Genomic DNA, 13,240 nt, shown 5'->3' with positions numbered 1-13,240 from the left:
TTTTTCCATTTCTTTACATATTTAACTATAAGTGTAGGGTGTAATATACATTCAAAGACGATGGCTGCATTGCCAATATGCATAGATGGAGAGGAAGACAATCTGTTTTGTGTGTAGAATAGGCCTACCAACGAAGAATTAAACTGTTTTTTTGGATGATTTATTACCTCAACAATTAGATTACTTGTCTCTAAAACAGTTGGAGCACTAAATTGGGTTAATTTAGGCCCAAAAACATGGATTTTCCAAAAAAATAGCAAAACAAAACCAAAACCAAAACCAAAACACGCAATGGCGGTTTTGCAAAACCAAAACCAAAACACGACGGTAATCCAGATCCAAAACCGAATCCAAAACCAAAACACGGGGGTCAGTGACCATCTCTAGTTAATATTTACTGGTTTGTACTATGACCGTTTATGTTCTCAATATATAATGACATGTTTCCATATAGCTACAAATGGGACTAGTGATAAAGTGAGAATAACATTGATAAAACTTCCTTGATCCGTTATATCCTATTATATTATACATAGCTTTTAGATCAGTTCACGTCTGTTACTTTGTAAGCTCTTCCTCCCGTGGTATCAGGCAGAACTTTGTACTGCTCTACAGTACAATCACCCTTGTAGATTCCTCTAGAATCCTCTGCATTATAGGGCGTCCATTGTTCAGGACAGACATTATATTCTCACTGAAATCTTTAGTTTGTATTTTTCTTTTATTAGAATGTTAATTCACCAAGATGAATCATAATACTTGGGATAGAGTCATAAAGGAGGATTTGGTGGGGCCTGATTAAGGGTTCAGACCACCCTAGGCTGGTACGTTTATACAGGCCATTCGCCTTCCAGGAAAATAACTGTTCTCTTATATTTGAAAATGAACTTTTATACCTTCCCCTATCACTGTTTTACACCCCCCCAAATGCCTTGTGCCTTTGCCTGCAGCCTAATGGATAATCAGGCCCTGGAATTTGGGTGCTAAAAAGAAGTCAAAGTGATTCTCCAGTTTTCTGGTAAAAGAAAAAAACATAATAAGTAGGAACTAGAGCTTCACTGTCCATGACTAAGATGTGTAGATTCATTTTTATAAGTTTAAAATTGTATGTGTTGACTCATTAATATAAAAATGATTAAAGTTCTTCGCCAAATGAATAGTGCAATAATTGGTTGGAGTAAGTGAATTGGGGTCCATTTATGTATTGTTCTGTGTTGTGACTTTGTGTTTTACTCTCCCATGGGCCGATGTAAAAGCCCCTAGCTTTTTGCTAACTTTCCCAGGCTCCCTCTCATTAACAGTTATGTCTACCCTAATCACTAACCACCCATAGAAAGTAATATGTGTTCACCACTGACGCTAAGATTGAAGTACCTATGCCTGCAATCTCTACTACTAACATCCACTTCTTAGCGGTTTATAAGGGCTGAAAGAGAGGCATGGCTTATGTGAAAGAAGGCGTGGCTGTGTGACTTGAGGAATGTTTTATTGGATTGGGGGTGTGGTTTGCATGGATAATGGGCTGGGCTTATTTTGTTCCGGTTTTGCTTGGATACATTTTGGGAGTTGCTGGTGCTATACAAAAATAGCCACATAACCATACTCAATTTAGTTCAGTGTTGCACAAAAGTGACAATTATTAGAACAGTCCCACAGTTAAACTATTGCACATTGCAACAGTGAAATAGTGGAATAGTGGGCAGATATTACCCTACATTTATAAAAGCTGCACAGTCAATTTTTAAACAGTACACCCACTTATCACCACCTTGCACTTACTCTGTGTCAAGTGTGATCTGGTGTAACACAAGTACTTTAATAGAGTCTGTTTTGGTCTCAGGTGCTGCTAACCATTTGCTATAACAACTTTCCTGTCTATACCATCTTTTTGCTCGCACCAGGTCACATTGGTGCATGTATTGGAAACGTCCTGTGCGGCATGCTCAATAGATCTCCGTTAGTTACCATTATTGCAGATTAATTAATTTACAAAGATTTATAAATGTCATTCAAATGCCACCCAATAAGTGAAAATCATCTGATCACTCCTAAATCATACTTGCCAACTTGCTGAAGACTTGCTCCGGGAGCCTGCTGGGGGAGGTGGGTGTGATGGCGGCGGGGCTCCAAAATGCGGGTCATTTTGGCCCCGCCCCGTGACGTAATGCGCGTAATTTGACAGTAAGGGGCGGGGCCAAACGCCGCGATTCCCGGTGAGTCACGGCGTTTTGGACCTAATTCTGCCCACTTCACTAGGAAGTGGGCAAAATTCTGCCAGATGCGGGAGATTGCCACACTCTCCCGGGAGTCCCTGAGACTCTCGCAAAATGCCGGAGTCTCCAGGACATTCCGGAGATTTGGCAAGTATGTCCTAAATCCAGATATAAGCAACAGGCTCCAGCAGAGAACATAAAATGCCTGATGTGCGTCTTGTAGCTTGTGGAGCCTTATGACAACCTTTTGTGTCTAACCATGAATATATTCAGTATGTTATCTGTATACGGTGAGCTGTTCCTAATGTGAATGAAGCCAATAACTGCATAGGCAGATAATAAATAAGTTTTTTATGAAGACAGGTGTTGAGAGGCTCTAGGTCTATACTGAATGTGTTGTGTGCGCATAATGGACCATTAAATCAGGATACGACCTGCTTCTGCTTTATAAAAGCAGTGGTTGTAATGGGGAACAAATTGCTGAGCTGCAGGTTATAGATGTCGGGTCAGAGCACAGTGTAATTGTCTTACCACCATCTGTAAACTCATTCAGTCTATCTATAGACCATTACACTGGAAACACTGATTGACCATCACCTTTTCTATCTGTAGAAAGGTCAGGAGCGTCTTGTAATTTGTAAACCTCTTTCTGCGCTTCCCCCGGTGGCTGCGTTACTGCGAATGTTGACAGTGTTCTCTTCCTACTCATAACTGGGTTAGGGAACAATATTATATTTGTTGTTGTTTCAGCGTCTGATAATTACAGATTTGCCAAATGCAAAATGCTTCATCAGCAAAGCACGTCCTACTCCCTGAATCATGCTGAACTGAATGCATCAACCTATAAACCTCTGCCATCCAAAACCTTATTGTACCATGTGGTTCATGTAATAAAGGGTCCCCTTTACAGGGATAATATACAGATTATTATAGTGGAGCTGTCATTCTCACATATTGGTGCCTTAAAAACATTTACAGTGTTCGCCCCAAAAATTTTGCTAGCCGGATGGCATTAAGAAGCAGCCGGGTGGGGGCAGTGTAATACTTTGCAATAATATGGAAAAATGTTGGAGGTTATTGCCCACACCTGCTAGGACTGGTCAGACTGGTGGTCAGTGGTCTAACACACACTGCTGGCTGTAGTGCTCACATAGTGCCTGTTCAAACAAGAGAAACAATGGTTTATTATATTATAATAGGGCTCTGTTGGGCTCCAAGAGCCGGGTGAAGCACCCGGGAAAAAGGTGCTGGGGAGAACACTGACCTAATAAGGGTATTTTGTGGCTAAACTGAGTTAATATTCTATCTCTTCACCAAGTGGCAGTGATCAGAGTGTAACAGTAACCAGGTGTTACTTGGACAAATACTAGTGAATTAAAGAACATTGATGACAGGTTAAATCTATAACACACCAAGGGGTATATTTACTAAACTGTGGGTTTGAAAAAAGTGGACATGTTGCCTATAGCAACCAATCACATTCTAGTTATCATTTATTTAGTACATTCTACTCAATGACAGCTATAATCTGATTGGTTGCTTATAGGCAACTTATCTACTTTTTCAAACCTGCCGTTTAGTAAATATAGCCCCAAGTTATTTGAAAACCTGCAATTGAATGTGGATGACATTTGTTCTACAGTGCATTCAAATTATTTCCTGTTACGCTGCATCCATTGCTTGCTCAAAATCCTGCCCACTTCACTAGTAGGTGGGCAGAAGCGGGAGGATGTCCTACTCTCCCGGAAATCTGGGAGACCTACCTAGAATTTGGGAGTCTCCCAGACATTCCAGAAGGGTTGGCAAATATGATGAATATGATGTGTGAGTGTGTGTATGTATATGTACACACATGTATATATGTGTGTGTGTGTGTGTGTGTGTGTGTGTGTGTGTGTGTGTGTGTGTGTGTGTGTATATATATATATATATATATATATATATATATATATATATGTATGTATATGTATGTTTGTAACAGTTTTATATGCTACCTTGGATTTCTGTTGAACTCTTGAATACATAGTTAAGATATTTTTTTTTCTTCTGTAACATGTCTGTGTTTGATGTATTTAAATTCATGTGTTTTTGGATGCTGCAGTTTTAAAAATGTGATGTATTTTATTTAATTGACATAAAAGCTGTGTTCATTGCTGGAAATCTTTTTTCCCTCCAGAGTCTGTAAGCCGTAGGCTGATAACCTTTTAGTGACCATTGACATGTCCGCAATGTTGTTTTTTCCTTCCGAAGTTAAACATCTGACCAGCTGCTTATCTTTGAATTACAGACGCATGCCAAGTCTTCTGGAGTATTTAAGTTACTGCTGTAATTTCATGGGCATCCTGGCAGGCCCGTTATGCTGTTATAAAGACTATATTACTTTCATTGAAGGCAGATCATATCATGTGAAAGAAGCGGAAATGAATGGGAAAGAAGACCTAAAATATGAACACAAAGAACCATCTCCCAATGTAAGGATTTCCTTTCCAGTGTTACTCTGTTGTTTTATATTTTCTGAGCTTATTGCAGGGATGACTTCCAGGATGTGCTCTGTTGTAAGTGCATTGGTGTTGGAAATAGTGTATTTTATGCATTACCTACTTTCTCTAATCTGTTTCTGGGAGAGGGGCGTGACTGGAGGGCGGGAGGGGGTGGGACGTGGCAAACTGCGTCACTTTGGCCCCGCCCCCCGCACCAGAAATGCCGTTTGTCACAGGGGCGGGGCCAAAAATGATGTGATTCACCGCAAATCGCGTCATTTAGTGGTGGCAGTAGCGGGATGAGGGAGATTTGCCAGCTCTTCTGGGAGTCCGTGAGACTGACCCGAATTTCGGGAGCCTCCCGGACATTCCGGGAGGTTTGGCAAGTATGATTTTATATAGGACATATATGAATGATGTACTAATACTGTCCTGTGACATCACACGCCTACTTTCCCACCCACATGCAAAAACTTAATTCTATTTTGCGGAACAATATTACTTAAATAAGATAAAAAGGTGGAGAAGGTGCATATGGGGGCGTGGCAGTGTGCACTGCATTGTGGTAGGACGGACAGCCTCCTTCGCCAACATTCCTCCCCCCCACCGGCACAAGATCTTAATTTTCCACAACCTCTGAGGTGCCAGATATAAGTCCTCATCCAATTGTAAAGCGCTACAGAATCTGCAGGCGCTATATAAATAAAGGTTGATGATGATATGTTTAATGGGATAAATGTTGCCCCTTTAAATGTCCAATATAAAAAACGAAAGCACTGTGTAGCATTCAGATAATGAAAAAAAGTATAGTAATATACAGTGTAACAAATACTAGAATTCAATATGAGAAAAATAAATTCACTGTCTGTATAAAGTCTGTATAACTTATCCTCTGTAATGGAAGATATCGGTGTCTCTCAAAGTTACATAAATGTATAAAAACGTGCCCACCCCAGTGTTTTGATTGCCCATGAAGCGCGATGAGAATGCCAGATAGAAGCCGGCAGGCTTAAGATTCATATTGCCAGCGTGGCAGAGGCGCTCCTGGTTGGCAGAGGCGCTCCTGGTTGGCAGAGGCGCTCCTGGTTGGCAGAGGCGCTCCTGGTTGGCAGATGCGCTCCGGATTACTAACACTGACAGCAGAGACCACACCGGTTATGGACTATTACACTTCCACTTCCCTCACTCATGTATGATTTTACTGGGATAAAGAAAGTAACAACATTGTTACATTATATTCCTCTTCTAATCCCTCAAACCTGTCTGAGCTTTTGGATGAAATTTAGAACAATGTGAAAAGTTTTTTTGAAAACACAGAAAAGTGAGACAATGTAGCATACACAGGCGCAATGTCCCCTCACTCTCATGCCTAAGACATAGCTGCAGGTAAACTGAGCAGTAGTGCTAAAGGGGTGTAAGGTCGGACTTTGAGGTCTGGCCTGCGCTCTATACACCATGTGCATTGTCAGGTGGATCTGCAAACCCGCCAAACTAGGTGCAGATTTTTGTAATTCCAGGGACTGAGAGTTGGCTCTGCACCGTGATATGTCCTTGGCAGACAAACAGGTGCACTTGTGCCAAAAAAAAACACCAGTATGACTCTGCATTTTATTTTGCAATGTATACTCTAAATATACTGCAGTCTACAATATAGACACATGTGGTCAATGGTTTTTGAAACGGGTAAATAATAATTTTTATACATGATTTATAAGCTAGTAGGCAGGGGGGTCAAGGGGGCATCTGCGCCCCCAGGCCGGTCCCATATTGGGGTACCTTGGGCTGGGTCACTGGGCCATCTTCATTTTTTTCCCTTTAAAATGTTCCCAATAGGCTGCTGAGTCGAGTCTTGCCCCTGGGCTAAAATTTGCCAGCCCTCCCCTGCTAGTAGGGCCCTTTAGCTGTGGTGTCTATGGGGGGGGATTGTCTGGCAAGTCTAATGTAGTGTCTAAGCTTGATGAGAGTGTCCATTTTATTCTGCTATATAGTGACAGCTGATTATATACAACTGGAATCGGTCCTTACAGTTCTCTTTAGGTTCATATGACCAGGGGCAGCGGACCCATTGTGTACTAGCCGAGGAGCTGCTGTTTGAACATCCCGAGTTAAAACATTAGAATGATATTGATATCAGCAGCCGATCAGAAGGGGCGGCCAATGCTGACCACTCCTCATCTCTATGGACCGTGATCTACATTCTGCCTGATGGCCTCTACCTAGGTCCCTATTTAATGTTTGTGTAATATCATTGGAAATACCCTGAATGCCTATATAGTGACCGACATGACTGGATTAATGTGTACTTTGCAAAGTACATGAAAGTAAACTTATGTGACCGGATAGGTTTACATTGCCACCCGGTCTGTGGGGGAAAGAGATTATGCACAATTTATCTGGGTTGCTCTCTCACAGTCAGTCACCGACTGTCACATTGCCACCATACACTCGTCGACTTGTGAATGTCAGCTGCGTAGTTGTAGGAGAACTTGTCCGTCACCGCGAGGCTCCTTTATCGGCACCTGGAACCGCTTACTTCTGGGTATCTGGTATAGCTGCTGCAGGGCCTCTTTTCTGTGGGCTGGCTGGTACCTCCTGACCAGGTACTATGGTTCAGGACTGCTGGATAGTGGGCAGAGCGTTGGCACAGAGATGCTGGGTTCAACACAGGACAACTAGGGAACAGATTAGAGTATAAGCTCCTATCTGTTGGTCACAGGATACAGCAGGCTCTAGGCATCAGGCAGAATCTTCAAGCAGTGGCGTTTATTGCCCAAGGGTCCTAATAAAGACCACTACACTAGTTGAAGGGACTAGTGGTCATCCAGAAGTACAGATGGTATATATCACTTGAAATACAAAATACAGATTTTTATATATGGTCTCTGATACATGTTGGCAAGGGGTATTCCAGCCCCCTACCCATATCTGGAACCACAATATCTGAGATATTACATTCCATGTTTAGCATCAGGATGCAATATATTCTCTAAACTTGGATTTAACGCAATTTAAACGTAGCAACATTTACATCAAGCTATGATTTCCCAAATTACTTGCTGTTGGATTATTTAGATAGTTCGCCTATCTTTTTAAGACAACTTTTTAAGTTGTTTTTTTCCCACATCATTAGAGATTCATTGAATCTCTATTGATGTGTGATCACAGTAGGTAAGTCCCCTGGGCTTAGTCTTGCGAACTAAAAGAAAAATATTTCCCTGTGGTTTACAAATATGGAACATTTCCTATTAGAATGTAAAATGTTCCAGTTGAACTACAGAGATGGAACATTCCCTTCATATTACATTTCATTTGGACCACAACTATGTATATATTAATATGATAATATACGCTATATGGATAAAAGCTTCCACTCTTCTTGCATTTATGAGGTCAGGCACTGATGTTGGACGAGAAGTCTGGCTCGCAATTTCCATTCCAGTCAATCCCAAAGGTGTTGGATGGGGTTGAGTTCAGGGCTTGGTGCGGGCCAGTCAAGTTCTTCCACATCAATCTCATCAAACCATGTCTTTGTAGTCCTTGCTTTGTGTACTGGGGCACAGTCATGTTGGAATAGAAAAGGGCCTTCCCCAAACTGTTGCCACAAAGTTGGAAGCATAGCATTGTTCAAAATGACTTGGTATACATTAAGATTGCCCTTCATTGGAGATAAGGGGCCTATCCTAAACCATGAAAAACAGCCCCATACCATTATCCCTCCTCTGCCAAACTTCACAGTTGGAAAATTCAGTCAGGCAGGTAACGTTCTCCCGGCATCCACCAAACCCAGACTTGCCCATCTGACTGCCAAACAGAGAAGCGTGATTTGTCACTACACAGAGCATGTTTCCACTGCTCCACAGTCCAGTGTTGGTGTGCTTTACACCACTCCATCTGACGCTTGGCATTGGTCTTGGGGATGTGAGGCTTGCATGCAGCTGCTCGGCCATGGAAACCCATTCCATTAAGCTACCGCCACACAGTTTTTGTGCTGACATTAATGCCAGTGGAAATTCGGAACTCTACAGCTATGGAATCAGCAGAGCGTTGGCGACTTTTACGCATCATGCGCCTTATCAGTCGTTGACCCCGCTCTGTGATCTTACGTGGTCTTCTGCTTAGTGGCTGAGTTCCTGTTGTTCCTAAACGCTTCCACTCTTTAATAATATCACTTACAGTTGACCGTGGAATATCCAGCAGGAATGAAATTTCACGAACCATCTTATTGCAAAGGTGGCATCCTATCACAGTACCACGCTGGAAGCCACTGAGCTCTTCAGAATGACCCATTTTGTATCACAAATATTTGCAAATGGAGACTGTCTGGCTAGGTGCTTGATTTTATACACCTCTGGCAACGGGTCTGGATGAAACATCTCAATTCAATAATTAACAGGTGTGGCCAGTACTTTTGTCCTTATAGTGTCATAACATGCTGAGTGCATGGTCACATTGAGGCACGCTACATGCCCCTTTGCATTCCTAGCATTTTTGGAGCACTAAGCTGTCCCCCCAATTCCCCTACCCTATAATCAGTCCTTTATTGCAGTGAGCATGGCATTATTGGAGTTTCCCTGCCAAAATTCCTGGGGGGCAGAAAATCTGACTAAATTGGGGCAGTTAGGGAGGCATGACAACTAGGTTGAATATATATATTTAGCAATCCAGGGTGCAACTCACCAGACTGTACCCCCTCAAGCCTCCTAAATGGGCAAAGACGTCAAACAATACGTTGGACAAGAGGTGCTGAGGATTGTAGACCATAAGTAATAGAACTTTATGGTTGTAGGAGGGACTGCTAGAGGAGGGGTTAGAGTTGATGATAGCGCACATGCATGGTAATGATATTAATATTATTCCTAAACATTACATGGGGGGGGGGTCCTCCGCACTAGGGCTATATTTACTTTAGTACATACAACGCTTAGTGATCTTTGTGATACATTGTATTATTTAAAGGGCTAGTAACATTAACAACTTGTTGGACTTTAAGCCACAGAATAAAAGTTAGCCCACGGTGAGGCTACTAACATGGGAGGTGCGTCTCACTAATTCTGCAGGCTGAACGCCACCACTAGTTTGTCATATTAAATTAGTCAGTGCTCCCGTGACTTAAAATTGTAAATTACACTTTAGAAATTGACTGTACTCAGAAAACAACAAAGAATCCTGTCTTTTTTTTGCTGGCCGGGTATTTAAACAGTTTATTTATTCCTGACTGGTGTTTCATCATACGTTGTGTGTAAATGACATGGTTTAGCTGGTGAGAATCTCCTGTGATCAGAGGAGTATTTCCAGGGCCCACGGCCACACGTCTGTTTCTTGGTACACGCTGCAGGCAGATATATTGTGTGTAATTTCTATTCTTACTCACTAGGGTATTATGTTTCGGATCACGGACTATACCACGCCGGCTCAGCAGACCTGCCTGTACATGCCTGTTTATAGAGAGTGTAGTCTCATATGTGCTCTCAGCCCACCCTGGGAAAAGAAACATTAGATCATTATCTGTACAGTGGCATTTTTGTCTCTTGCTGATAGAGAGAACTGAGAAGTAGAACTACAAGCTGCCAACGTGCCCCGGCACCAAGGGAGGGCTGGCAAATTTTAGACTCGACACAGCAGCATATTAGGAACATTTTAAAGGTATAAAAATGTAGGTGGCCCAGCCCAAGACAGCCCACTATGGGAACAGACAGTTTACAGACACCTTTATTAGAAGTACCCACCCACACACACACAGACAAGCCCCAGTCACCATTTTATTTCTCACCTGATTCCTTAAGAACGGGGGGAAGGGGCTTTTCTGGGGGTCTGCCAGGCATTTCAGGGGTTAATCAAATTTAAAAACCCCTCATGCAAAAACCATAACCATCAGTACTGAGCGAGATACTGCAGGATGGTATAGTTATATAGAGCTCTGACCTTTATATATTGGGGGGCTATTGGGAACTTTCAGGCCCCCCCTGATAAGTATGGTCAAAGGTTACATTTTTCTCGGTAACACCTGTGCTGATAAATACGTTATCAGGCAGAGTACAGTTAATAGTGTAGTCCTGTCTGAAAGTAATTTTATTATGTGAGACAGAAAGTTCCCTCAGTCAGACTTTTCCCTACGGGTTTTGGCCCAGCGTAGAGTGAATCATTGTACTCTGTGGTCTCTAAATCAGGAGGAGACCCGAGGGCGGCCACAAGGACCCCCAGCCCATTGTCCTCTGTTGTTCCAAGTGCTTCCTCTACTATCTTATGGTTATATACTGTGCACAAGAGGCAATATATCCTGTGACTCCTGGGCTTTCATGCATGTCTCTTCTTTATACAGGGACAGCTTCCAATGTTCTGTCCTACGTGTGATGCAGGATGACAAATCATGCTATAATATGCCGGCGTTTCCTGCTGACTCAGCGGCGTTGCTGGCAGCTGTAAGGACAGAGTTGCTGTGTATCACGAGCCTCTAGCACAGCACATCTGCAGATCCCCAGCAGAATGACAGCATCTCGCTATTCATCATTACCCATCTCACCTCACACTGCTGATACACTGGGACGGATAAACCGTGACCAAGTATCTCCGGGATCAGCTACAAAGTCACGTGATTCTATTGATTTATGTAATCCCCCTGTGATCATTTTCAAAATTCCCCAGGAATGCAAATGTATAGTTGATATGAAAGCGAGATAAATGTTTTCTTAATAAAATAACGCGTGTAAGTGTCCTTTCCCATGAAACAGTGAATCTGCTACAAAAAAAATAATTTTTAACAATCTTGGAGTATTAAAATGATCTTTTAACTTTTCGGTAGTGCAGATATCAGTCACACTGCACCAGATGGTGATATGGTATGACCGCACTGTAATATGGATATTACGTGTTATGTGGTGCAGCAAAGGATGTTGCATATAAAACTGTAGGATTCAGATCTGACTGTTACTAAAGACAGAACTTTGCGTATAATGAGACTGCGGTCCAGCCAGGTATTATAACTCCTTTGGAAGCACTCCCTTAAAACTGCTCTGGATTTAGCTTTGGGATTAGTCTATGCTCTGGAAGACGCACATGGTGGAAGCATTAAAACGTCACGTTATACCCAGCCACGTTATTCATTTCAATGTTTAAATTTTTCCTCTTAATACACTTCTCAGTTTGGCTTCATTTATGGTTTAATTGTATCATGAGACTGGTGGGACACCAGAAATATCTTTATAGAATGTGTTTTAAGCTATTTATTCCGCTGGTCAAAAAATGCGTTTTCCCGCAGCAATTGAAAGGCGCATAATGCACCCCATAATTAGGATGAGCCCCAATCTCCAGGACCTCCCAGATGGTGCTAAAAGCAAGTCCTTTTGCAGGGAGAACAAGGCTGTGCCCTCTATATCTCATTTAGATAATCCATACTTGCCATCTCTCCCGGAATGTCCGGCAGACTCCCGAACTCCGGGTGGGTCTCGCAGACTCCCGGGAGAAGTAAGACATTCTCCCACATCTGCCCTCCTCCTACAGGATTAGAGCCGCAATTCTCATGGAATCTCGTCATTTGGGCAAAATTATGCAATTCGCCAAGCCCCACCCCCTCCGTAAATACACCCCACCCCACCGCACCTCGCCTCGCCTCCCAGAGGAGAACATTAAAAAGTTGGCAGGTACGAGATAATCCCATCCAGTAAAATCTAATTTCTGCACCCCAGGTGCACCCTTCCCAGCTCCGCCCATTATTCCTCCAACCACCCCCCCCCCCCCCCCCCCCCCCCTCCTGCAGACCCTGCCTTCTGGACTTGCAAATCCATTCACTCCCCTTTAATCCTGGCTGCATCTGCAGAACAGCAGGAACGTGATGTAACAGGAGAGCATTTCACTGGGATTTTACACTGTAATGGATCTTAAATGACCCTGTACATCAGGGAGAGACAGTTACACACAGCAATGTGTATAGGTCAGTATTGACAAAAAATTACTTAATAATAGCAGTAGGTAATGCAGATATTTTCAGGCCCACACTGTAGGATTTGGAACATTTTTATAATTTTTATTTAAATTCCATGTTTTCATTTTCTGTCATTTAAGGATTAGCTCTTCATCCACATTAGATGAAACACTTGAACAGGGGGCCGTAACTAGGGTTGTGCGATAGGGATAGGGGCGATCGCCCAGGGCGCACTGCTGAATGGCGGCACATTGTGTATTACATGACAGGGTAGCAGGGTTTCCACCTTCCTAACTCTGTTATGTTTCTGCCCTATGAATAATGTTGGCACTAAGTTCCATTTTCTACAGTCAGGTGGTGAATATATCGCATACTTGCCAACTCTCCCGCAATGTCCGGGAGACTCCCGAATTCCGCGTAGGTCTCCCGGACTCCCGGGAGATAAGGAAGTTTCCCGCATCTGCCCACCTCCTAGTGAAGTGGGCAGAATTAGAGCCAAAATGACCCAATTCTCAGGGAACCCCAGCATTTTGGCCCTGCCCCCCCCCCCTTGTAAAATGACACGATTTTCGAGCCCTCCCCCCCGCACAGCCACCTCCCCCTGGCATCTCTAAGACGCCAACTTCCTG

The 13,240-nt window shown here is 43.0% G+C and overlaps 1 protein-coding gene across 3 annotated transcripts in view; it reads left to right on the top strand.

Annotated features, from left to right (window-relative positions):
* Positions 1-13,240, top strand: part of MBOAT2 (membrane bound glycerophospholipid O-acyltransferase 2) — a 182,248-nt gene that overhangs the window by 141,436 nt on the left and 27,572 nt on the right. For all 3 annotated transcript variants that reach the window (XM_075201470.1, XM_075201471.1, XM_075201472.1), the window contains one exon: positions 4,501-4,684. In XM_075201470.1, coding sequence (XP_075057571.1) covers positions 4,501-4,684 — 184 coding nt within the window. The remainder of the gene's footprint in view (positions 1-4,500; positions 4,685-13,240) is intronic.

This window comes from Mixophyes fleayi, chromosome 3, assembly GCF_038048845.1.
Source record: "Mixophyes fleayi isolate aMixFle1 chromosome 3, aMixFle1.hap1, whole genome shotgun sequence".
NCBI classification, from domain to species: domain Eukaryota; kingdom Metazoa; phylum Chordata; class Amphibia; order Anura; family Limnodynastidae; genus Mixophyes; species Mixophyes fleayi.
The sequence above is the reverse complement of the archived record's forward strand: the minus strand, read 5'-3'. Positions and strand labels throughout refer to the sequence as shown.